Raw genomic sequence first — 23,521 nt, 5'->3', positions numbered from 1 at the left:
GAGAGATTTGTTGTCTCAGTTTGGGGCAACCCTAACTTTGGAGTAAGGTAAAGAAAGAGTGAAAAAAGAGTGAGAGAGAGAGGTAGAGAAAGAAAAGAGAAAGTGAATAGAGAGAAAAGAGAAAGAGGAGAATTGAATTGAATTGATGTTTGAAGTTTGTAAATGGGTTTTGGCTTGAAGCCGTGAGGGTGAGAAGAGTAGTTAGGATTTAAACTGCTCTCTGAAATTCCTCGCTGTTTGAAGAATGCATGACAAAGGATTTTGCATGTGAAGTTAATTTACACAAGCAGTTTGATTGCAGTGTTAGTATATTAAATGGTAAAAGTTGGTATGCACGTACCTTGATTTCTTTCATATAAAGAAACAGTAAGTTGCAAAGTTGTTTAATGGTATGTGTGTATGTTTGCGTGTTATCATTTCCAAATTTGTTGAGAGAAAGCATGTTTTAAAGAGCAGGATAGCCGTTTGTAGAATTGTTCAGCCCTGAGCTAACTTAAAGTGATTGCGTGCATGAGTTCCACCCCCCCCTTTCCCCCTGAGTCATTCCTTGGAAGGAAACAGGAGAAGGGGGGGAGAAAAAGAAGTGTGTGTGTAACTGCCCTCAGACCTAGAGGGAGAGAGACAGTGAGAAAATAGAGCTCATTGGCTTACGTATAGCTTTTTGAACTGATGGTAATGAATGTTTTGTATTAAGAATAAATGAAATGGACCCTTTAATGAAACTAACATTAAAAAACAATGACCCGATTTGGATAGAACAGTGGCCCCTCCCCATAATTAAGTTAGAAGCCTTAAAAGAAATTGTACAACAGTTGTTATTAGATAAAAAAATAGAATTGTCAAATAGCCCTTATAATACTCCTGTATTTTTAATTAAGAAAAAATCAGGGAAGTGGAGAATGCTTCAAGATTTAAGAAAGATAAATGAAGTGATTTGTCCCATGGGGCCCCTGCAGTGCGGATTGCCAAATCCTAATATCATTCCTCAAAATTATGCTTTAACAGTTATTGATTTAAAAGATGCCTTCTTCTCAATACCTTTACATAAAAAGGACAGAGTATTATTTGCATTTACAATTCCTGTACTAAATTATAGTGAGCCAACAGTAAGGTATCAGTGGAAAGTTTTACCCCAGGGAATGCTAAATAGCCCAACGCTTTGTCAATATTACATTAATAATATTTTAAAACATTTTAGAGCCAAGTATAAAGGTATCCTATTTTACCACTATATGGATGATATCTTGCTGGCAATAGAAAAAGATGCACAAAGTGAATATCCACAGATTTTAACAGAGATCATACAAGGATTTAATGATAAAGGATTTAAAATTGCTTCAGAAAAAATTCAAACTATGCCACCATATTTATATTTGGGGCATAGAATCATGACATCTCATGCCTCACCAGTAATTCCAAAACTACCTGAGATGGATAAATGTAGTTTGGTGCAGTTACAACAATATTTGGGTTCAATTAACTGGGCACGTCCCTACATGGGATTAACTACGAGTCAATTACAACCCTTATTTGCATTGCTGGCAGGAGGAAAAGAGCCTGCTGCTATACTAACCATAGGGGACAAAGAAAAAGAGTGTATTCAGGTGATTGAGGCAGCCTTAGCAAAGAAATGGGTCGATAGGATGGTTTCACACGTTCCTATCTCAGCTGCTATTTTCAATACCAAAAACTTGCCCACAGGGTGTTTGTTGCAAACACAACAGAAAAAAGTGTTAGTGATTGAATGGATACACTTAGCAAACAGCCCGGGGAGAACAGTTTCAACAAAACCTCTATTGTTATCCCAGATAATTATAAAGCTAAGAGAGAGAGCTCGAGCTACAGTGGGAACGGATCCAGAAACCATATTCATTCCATATCCACTACCTTGGTGGGAAAAATATTTTCAAATATCAGACGCACTTCAATTGGCCTTAAGTGACTATTTAGGGACAATTAAATACCACTATCCCACAGATTATAGGTTTTTGTTACTGAATCCACAACATTTACAATTGACTTCCTTACAAAGTAAACTGCCAATTAAAAATGCAATCACAGTTTTTGCTGACGGAACTAAGAACAGGGGTGCATGTGTGTATCAAATCTCAGGACAATGGATAACTTACCACACGCACCCTCAGAGTTCAGCACAGCGTTCTGAGTTGGCTGCATCCATATTAGCATTTGAGAAATTAAAAAACCAAACATTTAATTTAATTGTGGATTCATTGTATGTTTACCAAGTGATTAATAATTTGTTTGATGCCTATCTTTCACCAGCCCTAGATAAGCAATTGTTAGATATGTTTTTACAGTTACAGCAATTAATTATGGATAGAAAATTTCAATATTTTGTGGCTCATATTAGGAGTCACCAGTCACTTCCTGGAATACTAACAGAGGGAAATGATTATGCAGACAAAGCCGCTAGGGAAAGTTTTGTTGGATTTGCAACTCCATGGGAAAGCCATGAGTATTTTCATCAAAATGCAAAAGCCTTAGTGAAGATGTTTGGAATTTCAAAAACTGAGGCTGTAGCGATTATCCAGCAGTGCTCAACCTGTAGCAGGCAAGGTAACGCAATTCCTATGGGAGTTAACCCCCGAGGAATTAAACGTTGTGAGATATGGCAAATGGACGTTACACAATATCCTTCTTTTACACCCTGGAAATATATTCATGTCACAGTGGATACCTTTTCAGGTTTTATTTTTGCAAGCCCACAGCGGGGGGAAACAACCAAACAAGTGATCAACCATTGTATGCGCTCTTTTTCAGTCTTAGGAAGCCCCCTGGAGATTAAAACAGATAATGGACATCAATGGAAAATTGTCCATAAATTTGGCATCCCATACAATTCCCAAGGACAAGGAATTGTGGAAAGAGCAAATTTAACACTAAAAATGATGCTTGATAAACAGCAAGGCCCCTTTAAGATAGGGCTGCCTGAAATCCAAAACCGTTTAAGCAAAGCCTTATACACACAGAATTTTTTGAATCTTACAGGCTCACCCATAGCTTCCACAGCTGGGGAAAGACATTTTCAGAGTAGCGTAGTCTCTCCCCACCCTCTTGTTTATTACAGACAATTACCAGACCCTCAGTGGAAGGGCCCAGTGGAGCTCGTTACTTGGGGACGTGGATACGCTGCTGTGCAACTCCCGGACAGAGTGTTGTGGGTTCCTGGAAGATGCATACGACCGTTTCATGAGAAATCAGTGAAGACAGATGATAAAAAAGATCCCGACGCAAGCCTATCCCTTTTGTTTCAAACAACAGACGACTAAAGTTTCTATTGCAACCAATGTGCTGGTTCTGCCCGTGCCCCTGCGAAGCCTGTTGCTGCTCCCACTGTCATTACTGTGTGCTTTGCACTCATTGCAGGATCCCGTGTGACATTGTGATAATTGAACAGTATCTTGAGGAATATTTTTCCTATATCAATCCTTCTCACACTGAACTCCGTATTACACCCACAGTACAACAAGCTATTGACAATCCTTTTTATAACCACTATCACCAAGGGTCTCTTGACCCCTCTTTTGATATCTAGTACTCAAGATGAAAATCCGTCCGGAACAGGTCGTTGGCCGGTCATATGTTCCCAGAGTACGCCAGCCCCGATGCCCATTTTTCAGAGGACCTTCGCCTGGACAGGAAATGGGATTTTGGGATCTTTTGGCTCTTCCGATGTCTTGTAAGCATTTTCTGTTGCACCTTTTGCTGATGATGTTGGGAATGGGAATTATGCTTTTAATTATATGGGGGGCATGTGAATATGAACGCAAAAATAAGAAGAAAATAATGGAGGATATTCAAGAAATTCCTTTCACACACAACCGCTCAAAAAGAGCGATCATTCCATACTCCAATGGGGAAAACTGCAATTCTCAAGGGATATGCATCTACCCTCACAATACATATGGAGAAGCCAATACACAAGTTACCTTAACTTGTTATTTGAAAAATCCAGCTGCAGCGTGTTTAATTACATGGCAATTTTTGCCTGCAAAATTCAAAAAGGCAATCCAAAATGTGAGAGGTATTTCACACCCGAAAGAGAATGGCTGCTCATCACATATTAGAATAAGAATTACAGAGAATTCTATAGGTTGGTATCAATGCACACAATACCAAAAAGGGTTACCTAATAAAATAATAAAAACAGAAGTAACCTCAAGAGCAAGTATAAAATTTCCCCCAGTTAGTGAGTGGTTCTTAACACTATTGAGTTATCAACAAGAGATAGGAGGAGACAGCTTTCGCCACCAAACAAAAAGAGAGATAAAAGAGGACATTTGCACAGCCTGTTTACAAAAAACCAAACAAGGCAAAAAAAATTTCCATGACCTTAATATATTATACTATGAAACCTGAATGCAATGGAACCTTAATACCACCATGCACACATAACAATACACAATACAATCAATGCTATACACCAAATGGGATACAATGTTATGAACCAAAAGCGGTAGGACCTATAACAAGTAGCATTTATGTTTATGGCTACAAAGGAGGATCTAGTTTAAAACATCAATTTCTTACAGCACAAAGATTATCAGGGTACATAGCCCATAATGTTTCAAAGGGAATGGCACCCATTACTGTTTGTTTTGATACATGTTTAGCAATTGATATAGGGCAAGGAACAGGATCCGCGGGGGTAACCTGCGGAGGACAGTCGTGGGAACAATCATATATCCAAAACCATAGATATTTATTCACTCGCTCGACACTTTCAGCACATGGAGGCTATACCCAACCGAGTGTATATTGGTATACAAGTGGCTATGGACCTAACAATTTCGATCTTTCTATTACTCCAGTCACTACTGATTGTCAATCCCATCACTGCACACCACTCTGCCTTACTGCGCAGGTAGCAGGTACTTTAGGCACCCGATACTATCATTATGGTATTGGTATAGATAAAGCAGGAAAGGATCCTTATGGATATATTATTGTAAAGACTGAAGCAACAAAATTGACAAATCAACCTGTAAAGTTTTTTTGGAGTTATGAGCAGGAGATTGCTAAACTTAACGATCTACCTACACCTCCAAAAGCAAAAAATATGTTTATTAATTTGGCTCAAGAAGTTGCTACAGAACTTATGTTAAAAAATTGTTTTGTATGTGGAGGAACCACTATGGGAGATCGCTGGCCATGGCATGTACAAGAAGCAAACTATACTGAAATAGCACAATGGAAAGGGAACTTCACCTTTAATAACAACTTCAATGAAACCTGGCAAGTTACTTCTCATATAATAGGTCACATATGTTATACCAGAAATAAAAATAATCAGACTAAAAGAAATAAACCTATGGGATTTTTAAAATGTTCTAATGAGTGGGAAAATAACACTTGGGTTTCACAAACTAATATGACCAAACCTGAAAACTCATTGCTGGAAGTAACTAAGTTACGAGGACTTTCAGACCCTGAAAATGATACTATTGTGTGGAATTCACCTGATGGGTTATATTGGATATGTGGTAATTTTGCCTATAATATGTTACCCACGGGGTGGTATGGGTCATGTATCTTAGGGGCGATTCAGCCTTCATTCTTCCTAATGCCTATAGAGAAAAAACAAAAATTGGGAGTCCCTGTATATGATACTCTTGAAAGACGTAAACGTACAATAGATCTTGCTAAAGGGATAAAAATAGGTAACTGGAAGGATGATGAGTGGCCCCCTGAGAGAATTATTGCATATTATGATCCTACGACGTGGGCACAAGACGGTTCATGGGGATATAGAACGCCGATATATATGATAAATCGCATTATTAGATTACAAGCTGTATTAGAAGTAATTACAAATGAAACTGCATTGGCATTAACTAAGCTTGCAAAAGAAAGTGTATTGTCAAGAACTTATATTATGCAAAATCGTTTAGCCTTAGACTATTTGCTCGCTGCCGAAGGCGGAGTGTGTGGTAAATTTAATCTTAGTAATTGTTGTATACAAATTGATGATTCTGGAATTGTGATAGAAAAAATAACTCGAACTATGATACAAACTGCACATGTTCCTGTACAAACTTGGAAAGGCATATTGGACACTGAAGGTTGGCTTGGAGGTATTTTTAACAATTGGAAGCAAGGTTTATTTTTTATTGGGATGATATTTTTGGGATTAACTATGTTGCCATGCATAATACCATTATTGAGATCCACTATGCAGAGTATTGCGGACGCAACTATCCAGAAGCATCACGCATTATTAATAAGTGTCAACACATCAGAATTAATAATCCCTGGATATCCAATGGAAGGGGGATTTGTGAGAAAGAAACAACCCATGGCAATTGCCTCCATTTAAAAAAATAAAAAAGGAGGAGATGTGGGAAATTACCCCATAATTGGCTGGGTGAAATTAGTTGGGATCAATAGGATAGGATAGAAATTCTATCTGGATCAAAAAGATCCCAATGAACATTTGCCAAAGAGCCATATGGAAAGAACAGTCCTGGGAAAGCTTTAGATAAGGAAGCCGAATTCATTTCGGGTGTCTATGTGAATAACAATACACAGATACACACAGAGATGAGAGGCCTCTATTATCTGAGATATAAACATACAGAATTAGCCTTGCATCCTTTTGCCGCCTCGTGTAACAAATCAGTCATTCCCATATGCCTAATGTAGCTCTCTGTATGATTTACAATTCTAAGACCGTTTGTTCCTCCTTCCTGCTCTCCTTATCAGGATGTGTTTTACAATTCCATACCTCCTCATTTCCCCTTATCAAAGAGTACCTTTTGTCCCTCCTCCCTGCCTCTCTGCCGGAATGTATAATCAAGAAGTGATTTGTAACATACTGTGAGATCCTTTGTTTGAATTAACTGCTGACTAGCCTTCTTTGAACTTTCCTAATAAAAGTGTTCTGGTCTAACCAGAAACCACCATTTTTCACCCAGTCTGCAGTGTGTGCGTGTCTCATTGCCAAAGCAGCCTAGGAATTAGAATTCGTGAAGTGGTCCATCGGATTGTGAGAATGCTTGTATTCCCAATGCAAGCTCACTCTCGCATGGGCATTTAATGGATGTCGGATCATTATTACTATATTGAAGTTTATACAGTATAGGCTTTCTTTCTAACAGATTTGCTTTGCCTTTTGGGCAATGGAATTATTAATTAACCTGAGTAAAAAACAAAAAACAATAGATATAATTTGGCAATTCGGTCTTAAAAAGTTTATTCTTCTACTTTGTGTGGGGTTGTTGTTGTTTTTTGCACGTTTGCAAAACACTTGAATAACATAGTGATTGGTCTTAAGTATTTCACTTTTCTGCCCTCTACCAATTGCATTTCATTAATCCATTTTTCCTTTTGTTTTGCCATAATTTAATCCTTTATATTATGTATATCATGTTTGACTGCTACAAATTCTATTACACAACTATATAGGGTTTTTTTTTTAATCCATCACTGGAATATAAAGATATTCTGGTTTTATTGTTAATACCTTTTTTTTAAAAAAAAAATTACAATCTTGATTGGGTTTGCTATCCGGAAATGGCCTTTGCTATCTTTAATCAAATAATGATGCACTGTATGAAGTTAAGGGAGATGGCTTAAAGAATGCTAAAAAAAAATGGATAGGTATAGAAGTGATTTGGATTTGTTAACAGGGAATCTGTCCAGTTATTAGTACTGGGCAGTAGGCTACCGGTAACACAATATGCTTAAAACAAATAAATTATATTACACATGGTTCTCAGCTTATGACAATTGGGCCAGAAAATTCATCATTAAGTGACATGGCCATAAACAAGACATCATGTGACCACATCTAATTTTAAAACCTGTTTTTGCCAGGGTCATTCACCAAATCATGTTAAGCCGATCCCAATTTCCCCTATTGACTCTCCTTGTCAAAAGTCAGCTAGGAATGTTGGAAATTGGGATCCCTTGACTATCAAATGCGGCAATGATTATACAGTAAATGCAAGCCAGTTTCCAAGTGCCCAAATCACAATCACATGACTACAGGAGGTAGTGCAATGGGGATAACTCTGAGGACAGGTTCTAAATCACTTTCTTCAGCATAATTTTAATTTGTTGTTAAACCGATGGTCCTATGTCGAGGACTACCAGTAATACCAATAGCACTTAGACTTCTACACTGCTTCACAGTGCTTTACAGCCCTCTCTAAGCATTTTACAATGCCAGCATGTTCGCCCCCCGCCCCCCAACAATCTGGGTCCTCATTTTAACCACATCGGAAGGATGGAAGGCTGAGTCAACCTTGAGCCGGTTGACATTGGAACTGCCAAATTGCAGGCAGTCAACAGTCAGCAGAAGTAGCCTGCAGTACTGCACACTAACCAGAGGTGGTATTCAGCAGGTTCTGACCAGTTCTGGAGAACCAGTAGCGGACATTTTGAGTAGTTCGAAGAACCTGTAAATACCACCTCTGACTGGCCCCGTCCCCATCTATTCTCTGCCTCCCGAGTCCCAGCTGATTGTGAGGGAATGGGGATTTTACAGTATCCTTCTCCTGCCATGCCCACCAAGCAGTGGTGGGTTTCAAAAAAATTTCGAACCTACTCTGTGGGTGTGGTCTCCTTTGTGGGAGTGGCTTGCCAGCCATGTGACCTGTTGGGAGTAGCTTGCCAGCCATGTGTTCTCTCTCCCTCCTCTCTCTCTCTCTCTCTCCCCTTCCTTTTGTCTCTGTCCCTTTTTCCTTTTTTTCTTTCATCTCTCTCTCACTTTTTCTTTTTTTTTCTTTCTTTCTTTCTCTTTCTCTCTGTTTGTGAGTGTGTGTGTGTGTGTGTGTGTGTTTGTGTGTCAATGGTGGGTTTCAAAAAAATTTGGAACCTCTTCTGTAGGTGTGGCCTGTTTTCTGGTGGAACCTCTTCTAACCGGTTTGGTAGATTTGACGAACCAGTTCTACCGAACTGGTGCGAACTGTTAGGAACCCACCTCTGCCACCAAGCCACACCCACAGAACCGGTAGTAAAAAAAATTGAATCCCACCGCTAACTCTAACCACTGCGCCACCTCAGCTCTGCTCTGTATTGCTTTATTGTGTGTGTGCGTGTGTGATGCATTCTTCCTGAACATCGAGGAAACCCAACTGCCAAAAAAGGAAACAAGGGTTGGTGCCAACATCTGGAATTCTTACAGGGGCCCCACTGGAAGGGCTCATTGGCAGAGGCTGAGCTGGGCGTATGACCCCAGCCAAAAGAAGGGAAGGACGACCTCTCCTGGGAAGGAGGTTGTTGAATAGAGCAGAGTTCCAGTCTCGGCATCAAAAAATGAAATCTTCCCCACAGCACAGTTTAGATACACCCGGATTTTTTTAAATTTCTTGTCCGGGATGTGAGGAAGAGGATTAGGTGGGAGGGAGAACCTGTAATCACCACGCCATCTTCCCAACATACTGATCCCTTCTGCTGTATTCAAGGAGAACGAATCCTTTCTTTTCACACTCTTCAGAGAAATCCCCACTGCCCATTCTTTCTGACTCTCTACGTTGACTTCCCAGAAATGCCGCCCCCCCTTGAATTCTTCACGTCCCAACACCACAGACAGAAAGTCAAATCTTGCAGGGTTGTTGGGCAATTCTTGACAACGTTCGCCTAGTTCCACTGTTTTGCCATCCAGGAACAGGGTGAGTTGAGGATGAGCTGTGTCTGGATCCAGGGTTATGTTTGCTGTTCATGGAGAGAGGAAGAAGATCAAGAAAGTGAAGCAAAGTAGCTTTAATCTGGAATAGAAATACCCAACCCTAAAAACAAAATCACATGAATCAAATACTCCTTCAGTTAAAAGCAGAGGTGGTATTCAGCCAGTTCTGACCAGTTCTGGCGAACTGATAGCGGAAATTTTGAGTAGTTCGGCGAACCGGCAAATACCACCTCTGGCTGGCCCTGCCCCCATCTATTCTCTGCCTCCCGAGTCCCAGCTGATCGGAGTCGCAGCTGATCGGCTGTGTCTTCTTCTGTTGCCCTGCACATATACTGATCCTGTAACATCAGGGGCAGTGGGGGGGGGGGGTGTAACATTTTGCAACATTTGCAATAGTTGGAAGTGCTTTACAATCCATAAAGCGCTCTTTCTAAGACCATTGTAACTTCAGAATATTGTTAAATGAATGGTAGTAAGACAAGGACTAACAGTATACAATTCATTGGCATGAAATACAAAATCACAAAGAAAACAACAGACAGCATTCAAAACTAGCTCAACCATAAAGCTGAGACCAGAAGTAACATCATCTCATTATGTCAACCTGTCTCACCTGGTCAAGCAAAGGTTGTTTTGAACCCCATCAGCTAAAAGAATGCCAACTAGCGAGGTCCAGGAAGAGAATACAGATAGTCCTCAACCTGCGACCACAACTGAAGCCAAAATTGATGTTGCTAAGTGAGAAATTTGTTAAATCAGTTTTATCCCATTTTACAACTTTTCTTGCCATTTGTATTAAGTAAATCACTGCAATTGTTAAATTTAACTTAGTAAATCTGATTTCCCCATTGTCAGAAGAGGATCACATGACTCTGAAACACTGCAATCATCATAAATACGAATCAGTTGCCAAGCCTCTGAACGTAAATCACTTGACTGGGGACTCCGCAACAGTCACAAGTACAAAAAAATGTGATGTCCCTTTTTTTCCAGCGCCGTTGTAACTTTGAACAGTCACTAGGCGAATTGTTGTAAGTCGAGAACTACCTGTATTCTCCCCCTGGAGGTGAAGTGGGCTCCCATTTCAGGTTAGACCAGAGGTGGTATTCAGCAGGTTCTGACCAGTTCTGGAGAACCAGTAGGGGAAATTCTCAGTAGATCGGCGACTTGGTAAATACCACCTCTGACTGGCCCTGCCCTCATCTATTCTCTGCCTCCAAAGTCCCAGCTGATTGGGTGTAAATGGGTATTTTACAGTATCCTTCCCCTGGAGTGGGAAGGAAATAGGGATTTTACAGTATGGTTTCCCTGCCACGCCCACTAAGCCAAGCAATGCCCACCAAGACACACACACAGAACTGGTAGTAAAAAATTTTGAATTTCCACCACTGTTCTGAACATATTTTGCCTCAGATGGAAGGTGTGGCTAACATAGAGGCCTTTAAGAAGACACTTCAGATTGTTTTTCTTTTAATTAGTCTTTTTTATTTTTATAGATTGTTTTGAACCACAAAGCAAATTGATGCTAAAGAAGATAGGCCTGACTTGAGACATATTGTTCATTTAGTCTGCCATTTTGATCTCTATACTTCTAAAACTCTTCTGTCTCTCTATGTGTAACCAATTCTGAAGAACCGGTAGTGGAAATCTTGAGTAGTTCGGAGAACCGGTAAATACCACCTCTGACTGGCTCCTCCCCCATCTATTCTCTGTCTCCTGAGTCCCAGATGATCAGGAGCAAGCGGGGCTTTTACAGTATCCTTCCCATGACATGCCACCAAGCCACGTCCTCCAGCTCACAGGACTGGTAGTAAAAAAAATTGAATCCCACCACTGGGTTAGACCCTTGAAATGCCTTCATGTGATCCCCTTTTGTGACCTTCTGACGAACAAAGGGAGAAGCTGGATTCACTTAACAACCAATTACTAACTTAACAACTGCAGTGATTCACTTAACAATTGTGTCGCCAAAGGTGGGGCAAAAATATTACAAGCATCCTGAAAAATCACACAAGGGCTTATTTTCCAGTTATGTTTCGTTTTCAGGGAAACGTGGTATTTGGCCTGGTTTCAGTGAGGGGATCGGGGATCTCCCCTTCACATTGGAGCATATGGAAAGGGCAGAGGAGCTGGGAAAGGAGGTAATCTTCAAAGAGTTATTCTGAAGGATGAGCTTTCCTTTAATACTACTGTTCCTTTGAAGACCTTAACAAAAGCAAGGAAGCCCAGCGTCAATCAGTCTGGCCTAGCAATCATGTAGGATGCCAGAGATGAGCCTTCCCTTCAAGGTCCCTTCCAACTCTGTTATTCCCCCAATGTTGTTATTATAATTCACTATTAGTTACATCTTTTTCATCAATTCCCCTACCCCAGGTTTACCTTTCTGCAGCTGAAGGCCAGATAACCAAGTATCTGAAAAGACAATAGGAAAAGCATTGCTCTATCATGTACAACACTGATATTACAACAATAACATGAAGCATACCACTCAGTTAATTTTACAGATATTTATTTGTGTGCCTCTTATCACTCAATTCGGTTTTTTTTTAATGCTGAAATCAGTTTTCCATGGAGTCTTGGTGAGGTCCAGCCACATATAAGCAGAGCAAATTTTTAAATCTGTGCGAACTCTTGGAATGTCTTAGCAAATTCACTGCTGCCCTCAACAAAAATCTTGCAATTCATCAACTGGGAGGTTGGGGAAGTTGGCATAAAATTTTCATGTATTACCTTTAAAGCGTTCCGTGATTTCTTTCAAGGTGTGATTGATATCACAGAAGTCCCAAATTCTCCATTTCAGGGCAGGTTGGAAGGATGGACGGTCTGTAATCTTTTCTTCACTAGAGAAATGAAACAATGAAACTTTCGGTCTGCCCCATCAAAAATTCCCTTGCATAGGTTGGAAAGAAACAACAGAATCTTAAGGCACCAGCAGTATAGCAAAAGACAAAGAGCAGAAGATGTTTTGGGGAGAAGATTTCTGAGTAGCACAACATTTTCTGGAAGTAAACAAATTCCAGTTTCTTCCTCTTTTCTTAAATGCAGAAGACATTTTAAATAATGACTATCATCAACAGAGCTTCTTCAAGATTGACTCAGCCTTCCATCCTTTCCAGGTGGGTAAAATGAGGACCCAGATTGTTGGGGGCAATATGCTGACTCTGTAAACCACTTAGAGAGGGCTGTAAAAGCACTATGAAGCGGTATATAAGTCTAAGCGCTATTACTATTCTTGCCAATGTTGCCCTAGTAATAGTTATCTATTGCAACTTGGGGTACAATAACATCATCTCACCCACTATTTTTCCCCAAATGAAGAGTGTGCAACTTTGCAGGATTCAATCTGGATCGGTTGCAGGGGCCAAAGGTTTAGTCTTCCAAGTTTTGGAACTTGTGCTGGAGCCCATCCTCAGGGAATGTCTCTATACGCAGGTATACATTCTGATGAGAGAGACGTTCCCTGAGGATGGGCTTCAGCATGAGTCCAAAAGCTCAAAAGACTAAACCTTTGGCCCCAATGACCTACACCCAGATTGGATCCTGCAACATTATCCTGAGACACCTATATTTGCCTCCATTTGTGGTGTCTGGCTTTTTCCAAGCCAAAGGCCGTATTCAGTTTTTGAGTAGAACAACTGTAACCATGAAGCCAGGACAAAAATGAATGTTGATTTAATTGCTTTCATGTTTTTCCTTTTGAAGACGTTTCGCTTCTCATCCAGTTGTCAGAGTCAGAGCTGGTCAAACTTCTTGGATGAGAAGCGAAATGTCTTCAAAAGGAAAAACAAGGAAGTCCAGTTGCCTCCTGAAAAAGCACCTTTGGGACAACCATGACCTGGATGACTGAGAATCTCTACAGGGTTTTAGCTATACAATTTGGGATGGACACCCTTTGAATGGTGAGGGAGCAGGAATGGATTTCCAGAGAACAAAATAGCAGACTGCAGGAACCATTTGCACTACTCAGGTGAGCCTAAGGACACAGATAAACCTCCAAGTGTTTCAATGACCCTCTAAAAAGATGCAAATGAGCAGCTGTCTGCAAGGACACTATCGCCACTATCCTGCCAGAGCTGAATCAGCTTCTTGGATGAGAAGCGAAACATCTTCAAAAAAGCCCCAAGAAAGTTCAGTTGTCTCCTGAAAAAGCACCTTTGGGACAACCATGACCTGGATGACAGAGAATCTCTACAGACCTTTAGCAACATCCAAGGTTTTTAGCGGCCACATATGCCCATCATCATGAATAGACACTTCTGGTTTTGCTCTGCTCCGTTGTTGCAATGAAACCGGAGTTCAATGCTGTGCAAAATATGCCACTAAGGGTCTCCTTGCTTAGAATGAATGTGGATGACCAACGGCAGGTGCAGTGATATCCCTTTCACTACAGGTAGTCCTCAACTTACAACACTTCATTTAGTGACCGTTCAACGATACAACGGCATTGAAAAAAGTTATTTATGGCTGTTTTTCACACTTACGACTGTTGCAGAATCCCCCTTAATCACAGGATCAAAATTTGGATGCTTGGCAACTGACTCATATTTATGACGGTTGCAATGTGTGTCAGTGTCAGGTGATCACATTTTGCAACCTTCTGATGAGCAAAGTCAACGGGGAAAAACAGATTCACTTAACAGCCGTGCGACTAACTTGATAACTGCAGAGATTCACTTTAAAGCTGTGGCAAGAAAGGTCGTAAAATGGGGCAAAATTCACTTAACAAATGTTTCACTTAAAAAAAGAAATTTTGGGCCCAATGGAGGTCATATGTCGAGGACTATCTGAAATAATAAATAATAAATAAAATAAATAGTAAATAATAAAAATAAATTATAATAAATAATAAAAATAAATTATAAATAATAATAAAAATAAATTATAAATAATAAAAATAAATAAAATAAAATAAATAATAATAAATAAAATAAAATAAATAATAATAAAAAAATAAAATAAAATAAATAATAATAAATAAAATAAAATAAATAATAATAAATAATAATAAAATAGATAATAATAAAATAAATAATAATAAAATAAATAAAATAAATAATAATAAAATAAATAAAATAAATAATAATAAAATAAATAAAATAAATAATAATAAAATAAATAAAATAAATAATAATAAAATAAATAAAATAAATAATAATAAATAAAATAAAATAAATAATAATAAATAAAATAAAATAAATAATAATAAATAAAATAAAATAAATAATAATAAATGGGGAATGGAAAGATGGGATCTACATACCTCTGGAAGCTTTTTAAGATTTCCTGGAGGGAGAAGAGAAAGAAAATAAGTAATGCCATGAGTAGGAATTGAAAGAATTCTGTCATAGCTTTTGCTGGTACTGAATTTTATGGCAAGTAAACTCTTCATTCGTTCATTCGCTTATTCATTCATTCATGAAATTTAAAGGGCCATCTAACTACCAAAAGAACTCTGGGCAGTAAACAAGGATATAATGCATTCAGCAAAATCACTTTGAAGAAGAAAAAAAAAAGAAATGACAAACTGGAGGCCCCAGATAGAATCTCGACTTACAACACTTCATTTAGTCACCGTTCGAAGTTACAATGTCACTGGGGGGAAAAAATGCTACTTATGACCATTTTTCACACTTACGGACTTTGCAGCATCCCCATCATCATGTGATCAAAATTCATATGTTTGGCAACTGGTTCATACTTATGATTTATTTTATTTATTTATTGGATTTATTTTGCAGCCTATTCGCCCATGGCAACTCAAGGCGGCTTACAGAATATAAAACCACATTTAAAACAATAAAAAACTAACAAAAATAAATTAATATAGTACAATATAACAAAAAACACCCCCACCTCTCACCCCTCCCCTGCCCCAGCAACAGCACCTCACATGAGCCAATTAATGAGCTCCATCTCGCTCTGGGTTCCCTAGGCCCTCTGGCAGAACCAGGTCTTCAGTGCCTTCCAGAAGAGTGCTAGAGTGGGGGCGATTCTAATCTTTGGGGCAATGATGTTCCAGAGAGAGGGAGCCACCACAGAGAAGGCCCTTCTTCTGGGTCCCACCAGGTATATCTCCCTCAGGGATGGGACCCCGAATATTCCTTGCCTCCCCACTCTGAGAGGTCGGGGTAGATGTGATCAGCAAGAGACGCTCCCTCAGATAACCTGTGTCCCAAGGTCCTGTGATCTCCTTTTATAACCTTCTAACAAGCAAAGTCAATAGGGAAACCAGATTCACTTAACAACTGTGTTACTAATTTAACAACTGCAGTGATTCATTTAACAACTGTGACCAGAAAGGTCGTAAAATGGGGCAAAGCTCACTTAACAAATGTCTCACTTAGCAACATCAATTTTGGCCGTAACTGTGATCGTTAAGCCGAGGACTACCTGTGCTACAGTTTTGCCGAAACCGATATTTAACTTCCAGATTTTGGCACAACCAAGACCGTAGCAAACCACTGATTCAACTCATGATGTGGATTCACTTAATGACCATGGTGATTTGCTAAACAACCGCCAGAAAAAAGGTCATAAACTCAGATTTGAGTTTATTTTACAGCAGTTATGACTTATGAACGTAATGTGCAGGCTCCGTTACAGTGGTGGGATATGACCACTACGCCCCGTTACGGATGTACTAGTGCCTGCTGGGAGCACCAGGTGCTGTTCCAGTACAGTGCCCGCCCACCCTCCTTACCTGTATTTGAGCTGATCCGGGCTTTCGCGCACGCACATGGCACATACAGCGCCTGCGTGACACTCCGCCAAGCAGTTGGAGCGTCGCGGGCTGTAAGTACACATGTGCACACTGTGCGTGTGCTGCGCGCATGCACGTGGCAGACTCCCATCCCTGTTGCAGTGTACTGGTTGCAACGGGATCCAGAACCCGCCACTGCTCCGTTATGGCTGTATGTCAGGGCCTACCTGCACAGCAATGTAGAATGAAAGCAACCTTAACCTTTCCTTGAAATGGCAACAAGGAAAAGCACCAAAGAACTCTACCTTAAAGAGAGCGTTGTTGGGCTGCTGAGAAGTTTGTATCTTCTGGATGATCGTTTCATAGAGTGAAAGTTCCTGGGAAAAGAAAGACATGAAGGAATCTCTTTTTCTGGTAATCTCCTCCTCTACTTCTACCATCTGGGCCAGGAATTGTTTTTCTTGCTCTTCCAGGAAGTGGTGGAGATCTCTGAACAGAGATGTCGCCTCTGCTCGCTCCGCTTTTATTTGTCTCTGAAGAAATAGATAAACAAATAATAGATAAATTGTAAAAAAAAGAGCTGCAAATATGGAGCGGGTAGAGCTAAAATTGGGGATTCAGAGATAGCAAAAGCAATAAATCAATTGTCCTGATTTTAACTCTTCTCCCTTTCCATTATGAAATAACAATAATAATAATAATAATAATAATAATAATAATAATAATAATAATAACAATAACAACAACAACAACAACAACCGCTGAAATCCAGAGGTTCTGGAGAACCAGTAGCGGAAATTTTGAGTAGTTTGGAGAATCGGTAAATACCACCTCTGACTGGCCCCGCCCCCATCTATTCTCTGCCTCCCAAGTCCCAGCTGATGGGGAGGAAATGGAGATTTTGCAGTATCCTTCCCCTGCCACACCCAAGCCACGCCCACCAAGCCACATCACACCCACCAAGCCATATTCACACAACCAGTAATAAAAAAATTTGAATCCCACCACTGGTAAAACAAATACATTTTCTGGCATATACCATATTTTTCGGAGTATAAGACACACCGGAGTATAAGACGCACCAAGGTTTTGAAGAGGTGAATTAAAAGAAGACCTCCCAAAAACAGGCCTGTTGTTTTGTTTTGTTTTTTAAAAGACATGAATAGCCTTTAGGGGGCTTGCAGATAAGCCTTTAGGGGGCTTGCAGATAAGCCTTTAGGGGGCTTGCAAATAAGCAAAAAACGGCCCAATTTTTGTGAAAACAGGCCTGTTTTGTGTAAAAAAAAAAAAAAGCATGCATAGCCCGTTGGCGGCTTATAGAATGCTCCTGGGAACTGGGTGTGTGTGGCAAAATTGAGCAAAAAATGGCACGTTTTTCAATCATTTTTACAGGCTCTGCATGGCCATTTTGGTGAAGGGGGTGGGGTTTCGGGAGGCAAAAAATGCTGCATTCAGTGTATAAGACACACCCAGATTTTCAGCCTTTTTTTTTTTAGGGAAAAAGATGTGTCTTATACTCCAAAAAATATGGTAGCCCAGAGTTTGTTAGGGGGTGCTATCTCACATTATGTTGCTACAACAGATAGAAAGTGTCCTCACATATTGTATTACAGTATGGCTTAACAGCTGCGGACAGGAAGGCACTACAGAGAGTGATCAATTCGGCCCAAGAAACCGTTGGTTGCCCTCTGACACCACTGGAGGACATCGCCAGATGTCGCTGCTTTACCAGAGTAAGGAAAATACTCAGAGATGATTCACACCCTGGTCAGTGTCTCTTTGCACTTCTACCATCAGGCTGAAGGCATCAAAGTATAGCCAGCCGAACAAACAGGTTTAAAGATAGTTTCTATCCCTGGGCTGTGAGACTTTTAAATACAACCACAATCACTCCATGCACATGCTAGGTTTTTTCCCCCTTTTTCTTTCTATTTTTATAATTTTGCACCAGTGAGGTTAAAACCAATTTTGTTGTATTTAAGTACAATGAGAATAAAGATTATATTTATACTTTGGCTAAGCTTGGCAATTAGCCTGGAAGCTTTATCTATGCATTAGGTTACAATGGAGCTTAGCTCAGCAGGAATATCAAAAACTGAGTTAGGTTACACTCTGTGTGCTCTAATCCTTTCACTGGGCACAAACAGAAAGCAGACAATTTCAAGCAAGCTCTGAGGCAAAACATTGGAACACAGCATCTTCAAACAAAGTATACCCCTCTTGTAACTAGGCAATTAGAGGCCACAGCATACCAGAACTAAGGAACATGTCCTTGGAGATAACCGCACTTGCATAGCTGCAATGTAAACTTCCCCATTGTTCCCTCCCACCTATTCTATGGCAGCAGGCAACAGGCTGGCTGACACCAACCTAATAACAATAACAATAACAATAATAATAATAATGCATATTTACCAGTCGCTATTTCTAATCACAGTGTGGCTTTAACTCTATTTTTCCCTTCACTTAGAAAGGATGACAACAGAATAGAATAGAATAGAATGGAATGGAATAGAATAGAATAACAGAGTTGGAAGGGACCTTGGAGGTCTTCTAGTCCAACCCCTGCTCAGGCAGGAAACCTTATACCACTTCAGACAAATGGTTATCCAACATCTTCTTAAAAACTTCCAGTGTTGGAGCATTCACAACTTTTGGAGGCAAACTGTTCCACTGATTAATTGTTCTAACTGTCAGGAAATTTTTCCTTAGTTCTAAGTCGCTTCTCTCCTTGATTAGTTTCCACCCATTGCTTCTTGTCCTGCCTTCAGGTGTTTTGGAGAATACTTTGACTCCCTCTTTTTTGTGGCAACCCCTGAGATATTGGAACACTTACCAGCAAATCCTTGCTTTTCTTCTTTTTGTCTGACTGTTGTGCCAACACATTTTGTTTTCCTTCCTTAAGCATCTCCACCAATGTATTCCTGTCAGTGTGTTCCTAGGGAGAAAATGACAACCAAGATTTAATTTATCTTTGGAAGTCATCTTATTGGTGTGATTTATTGGTTTGGTTATTAGGAAAAGGTACACTATGGAAAGGAGGAAATCACATGGTAACTTGAGAAATAGGAGGTAAAATATAAATTGTACAGTGCAGGACTCAAAACTGTGGTAAAGACCAGAAGCCATTTTTTTATACACTTGCTTGTTACTTTTCTTTACTTTTTTTTCAATATTCAGATTACCGGTATTTTTGTTTTTTAAAAACCTTTCTACCAGATGATCAACATTATATTTTAAAAAGAAACTAGCTTATTGGCCCAGCTCCCATCTTTTGGGCTCAGTCGAGTTAGCAGCACACATTGTATTTTAAGAATTCCAACCACTAAATCCTCTTTTTAACTACCAACTATCTTGGTAGATCAGATCCATTTCATTTCATTCTCCATTCAGCAGATTCGAAATCCAAATATCGCTTGTAAGATGGATGGCAAGATTTCTTAGATCAGGCTTGCAGGAAAATAACCAGCATCACAAGTGATATAAAGGCAGAACTGCAATGCAAATCTTTTGCATTGGCACTGCCAATCTTGTCTTTTTTAATCGTAAAGTGAGTACTCCGTGATCAACCCTGCCCCGCTTTAAATCGTGTGCGGCAGAGAAGGAAAAACTTCCTTTTGTTTCTTCAATCTGCTTCATTGATCTTTGTGCTGTGATGCCCATTCTCTCTCCTCTCTCCACGATGGGGGGGAGGAGGGCGGGGGTGGTGCTTTTAATAAACTTGGTCGTTTCTTATCTATTTCCCAGCAGTGCCTTTCCTTCTTTGGAAAGCACCAACGCGGAGTATTTTCTCCAAGAAAATTCACTTGCACGCACAACGGGATTATTACTGGGAAAATAATCCGAATAGTGACAACCACACGTGTCTTTTAGCTCAACAATGTCAGTTGATGCCGGGAAGGAGATGCAATTGATTGCAATTTGCAACTTTTTTTTTAGGTAATGCAATTCTGTCCCGCAGCCCTAAGGCATCCTCTAACCACCTTCTAATTACGATTTAAACAAAAAAAAAAAAAGAAACAAACAGCTGCAAAAATAAATCACCGTTAAATCGCGTTTTAAACGGCTCGCCAGCCAACAGCTGCAGCCAGTCGGCTTCGGATCACTTAATTAGGATTGACTGCTCAACATTGTTACTGAGCATGCGCATTGGCGACCTTCCCCCAATTCTTTCCTCCCATCCTTCCCAGAGGGTTTTGAAAAGGGGGAAAAGCAACCCGGGTCCAAACAAGTAAGGATTTTTATTGCTCACCGTAGTTGTATCGTTGGCCTTTTGCATGGTTGGGCTCCCATGGTTACTCTTGGTCGGCTTGGTGGGGCCGCAGATGGCACAGTGGAAGACGGTTTGTTGCCCACAGGTAACTTTCACGCGTTGGTGGTACTTTTCACACAAGTTGGCTTTGCCCGGTTTTTTTTCCGCCCGTTGGAACTTTTCACACAAGTTGGCTTCGGCCGGGCTTTCTTCCGCCCGTTGGAACTTCTCCGCGATCTCCACCACGTTGGCCAGCAGCCGGTTGGGGATGATGTTTTGCCCATGGTCGAAGGTTTTTCTGCAGTGGGGGCAGGAGGTGCCGCTATTCTCGGGTCCTTGACCGTAGCAGCTCAAGCAGGCGCGGCAGAAATTGTGCCCGCAGATGGTTATGGTCACCGGTTCCTTGAAACACTCCAGGCAGATGGGACAAGTGACTTCTTCGTAGAGGTCCCGGAGGGGACTCCTGGCCGCAGCAGCCATGGCCCCGGCTTGAAAAGTTTTGAAACTTTCTTACCGCTCCTTTCCTTTTCGATTTCGGCTGTTACGGGAAAGTCCGCTTGCAAAACCACATAAACGGGGCAAATAAAAAGAAAATCAAGCTTCGAGGTCATCGCCACTCCCTTCTTACTCAGGGTAGGAAATGTATTTGTTTTGCGAGTTCTCACCAACTCAAGGTTGACTCAGCCTGCCATCTTTTCCAAGGTCGGTAAAATGAGGACCCAGATTGTTGGGGGCGATACAGTAATGGTGACTCTGTAAAAACTGCTTAGAGAGGGCTGTAAAATGGCATTTAAGTGCTGTTGGTAGTGTTATTTTAGTCCTTAAATTTCCACGCCACCCATCTCTCCATCGGAAAGCGACTCTGGGCGGCTTACGGTGCAATAAAAGGGGATATGAAATATGAAAGTCCTTGGTGCTCTCCTCTCTGCGCTTGTTTTCTTGCAAGACATTTCACGACTCAAACTGGGTAATATCATCAGTGCTGGTAATCGTGATAGTAGTCCTAATAGTAGGACTACTAGCATTGGTGATGTTAACCTAAAGCAAACTCCGCATCAACCCTGAGCCACAAATATTCTCTCTTTATTAATATGAAGTACAAATATAGAGAGAGCTAACGTTATAAATATTAAACGTGCATCATTCTGGAGAAAATGCCAGAAAAGAAAAGCAAGGTTACAGATCCTCCCAACTCCCTGTTTACTCAATATACGAAATGGATTTATTCTTAGTTTTTATTTTTTTTATTGCATTCCTTAGTACGCCACCCATCTCGCCGTCGAAAGCGGCTCGGAGCGGCTTTCGATGCAATAAACTAGGGATTGTAAAATGCAAATATACAGGGAGCCGGAATTGCAAACAGTAGCGAAAACTCCAGCTGAGGTGCAACTGCCGCATTGGGTTTAATCCGTTGCAGTGAATTTTAAGGCGCGATTCCAAACCCCGTCGTCTCCATTTTACAAATACTGTAAGGAACTTTTACAAACGCCGAGTTTATCTTTAAAAGGCTTTTTGGGCGTTGTTGGAAGCCTGGTTAGTAGTGCTGGGGGTGGGGGAAGGTTTCAAATATTTTCTTTAAAAGTCCCTCGTTGTCTTACTTTGAGCTCTGATTTGGGAAAGGTGGAAGGAATGAGGAAAGAACCAGCAGAATGGGAACTGGGAGTACCAATGAGCACATTAAATCATTCTGGAGGAAATGCCAGGGGGGGAAAAAAGCAAGTTTTAGCGGTCATATCCACTCCCTGTTTACTCAGTATAGGCAATTTATTTTTATTTTTAGTCATTAAATTCCTGCGTCAGGCATCTGGCCATCGAAAGCGATGCTGGGTGTCTTACATTGCAATAAAATAGGAGGAGGTTGTAAAAGTTCCTTCCAGCCTCTTGCAAGTTGAATGTAAAATGCAACTAGAGCTAACATTACAAACAATAGAGAAAATTCCAGCTGAGTTGCACCTCCACATTGGGATTGAGATGGATTTTAAAGCTCAATTCTCAACCCAACCCCTCCCCTATCTCAATTTGCAAGAGGCTGGAAGGAACTTTTACAATCCCCTTCTCCAGCTACCCTTAAGGCTTTTTGGGTGTTGTTGGAAGCTGGTTAGTTGGGAGAGGGGGTTCAAATATTTTCTTCCTTGTCCTACTTTGGGCTCTGATCTGGGAAATGGGAACCATTTGCCTTCAGAGGTTGTGGGGGTTCCATCACTGGGGGCTTTTAAGAAGAGACTTGGACTGCCACTTATCTGGAATGGTATAGAGCCATGATGGCAAACATATGGCATGCATGCCACAGGTGGCATACAGAGCCCTCTGTGGGCACATAAGCCGTCACCCAGCACATGTGTGTGCACCTCCCTCCAGGCAGCTGATTTTTGGGTCTCTATCGCCCATGTGGGAGATGCACACCCATAGGGGGGGCAAGACCCCATTTTTGGTTTCAGGGAGACCCACAAAATAGGCGTGAGGGGGCCTCCTGCACATGCGAGAGAGGGGCATTGCATTATGGGTGTAGGCACACAGATGTCGCACACGCACTTTCGGCACCCGAGGAAAAAAAAGGTTAGCCATCACTGGTATAGGGTCTCCCGCTTGAGCAGAGGATTGGACTAGAAGACCTCTAAGGTCCCTTCCCACTCTTGTTATGATTCTGTTAAAAAGAGGGAAGCAGCAGCAAGGGTAATAGATTCTGTGGCAGAGCCGCTGAGTGCATTTAATCATTCTGGAGAAAATGCATCTTACAGGGTATAGCTAGGAGTCTAAAACGACTTTATGGCATATAACTCATTATTGCAAAAAAAACAACAACATCTAGTGTGTGGACTTCAACTCCCAGAATTCCGGGTTCTAGAATGATGGCTGGGGAAGTAAACTAGTCCCATGTGTTGAACCCTACTTTGTACTTGAAAAGAATGCTGAAATT

At 40.7% G+C, this 23,521-nt stretch overlaps 1 protein-coding gene across 1 annotated transcript; it reads right to left on the bottom strand.

The window, feature by feature from the left end:
- Positions 1–8,733: 8,733 nt before the first annotated feature.
- Positions 8,734–21,084, bottom strand: LOC106553755 (E3 ubiquitin-protein ligase TRIM7). Its single transcript, XM_014072321.2, has 7 exons — positions 20,605–21,084; positions 19,189–19,290; positions 16,658–16,885; positions 14,913–14,935; positions 12,383–12,492; positions 12,032–12,064; positions 8,734–9,678 (listed from the first exon to the last, which is right to left on the bottom strand). The coding sequence occupies exons 1-7, from the start codon at positions 21,082–21,084 to the stop codon at positions 9,167–9,169; spliced, it is 1,488 nt and encodes a 495-aa protein (XP_013927796.2). The 3' UTR covers positions 8,734–9,166.
- Positions 21,085–23,521: the final 2,437 nt, after the last annotated feature.

This window comes from Thamnophis sirtalis, unplaced genomic scaffold (assembly GCF_051295495.1).
Source record: "Thamnophis sirtalis isolate CommonGarterSnake01/CBP01778 unplaced genomic scaffold, rThaSir2_p1.2 scaffold_3, whole genome shotgun sequence".
Classification (NCBI taxonomy): domain Eukaryota; kingdom Metazoa; phylum Chordata; class Lepidosauria; order Squamata; family Natricidae; genus Thamnophis; species Thamnophis sirtalis.
The sequence above is the reverse complement of the archived record's forward strand: the minus strand, read 5'-3'. Positions and strand labels throughout refer to the sequence as shown.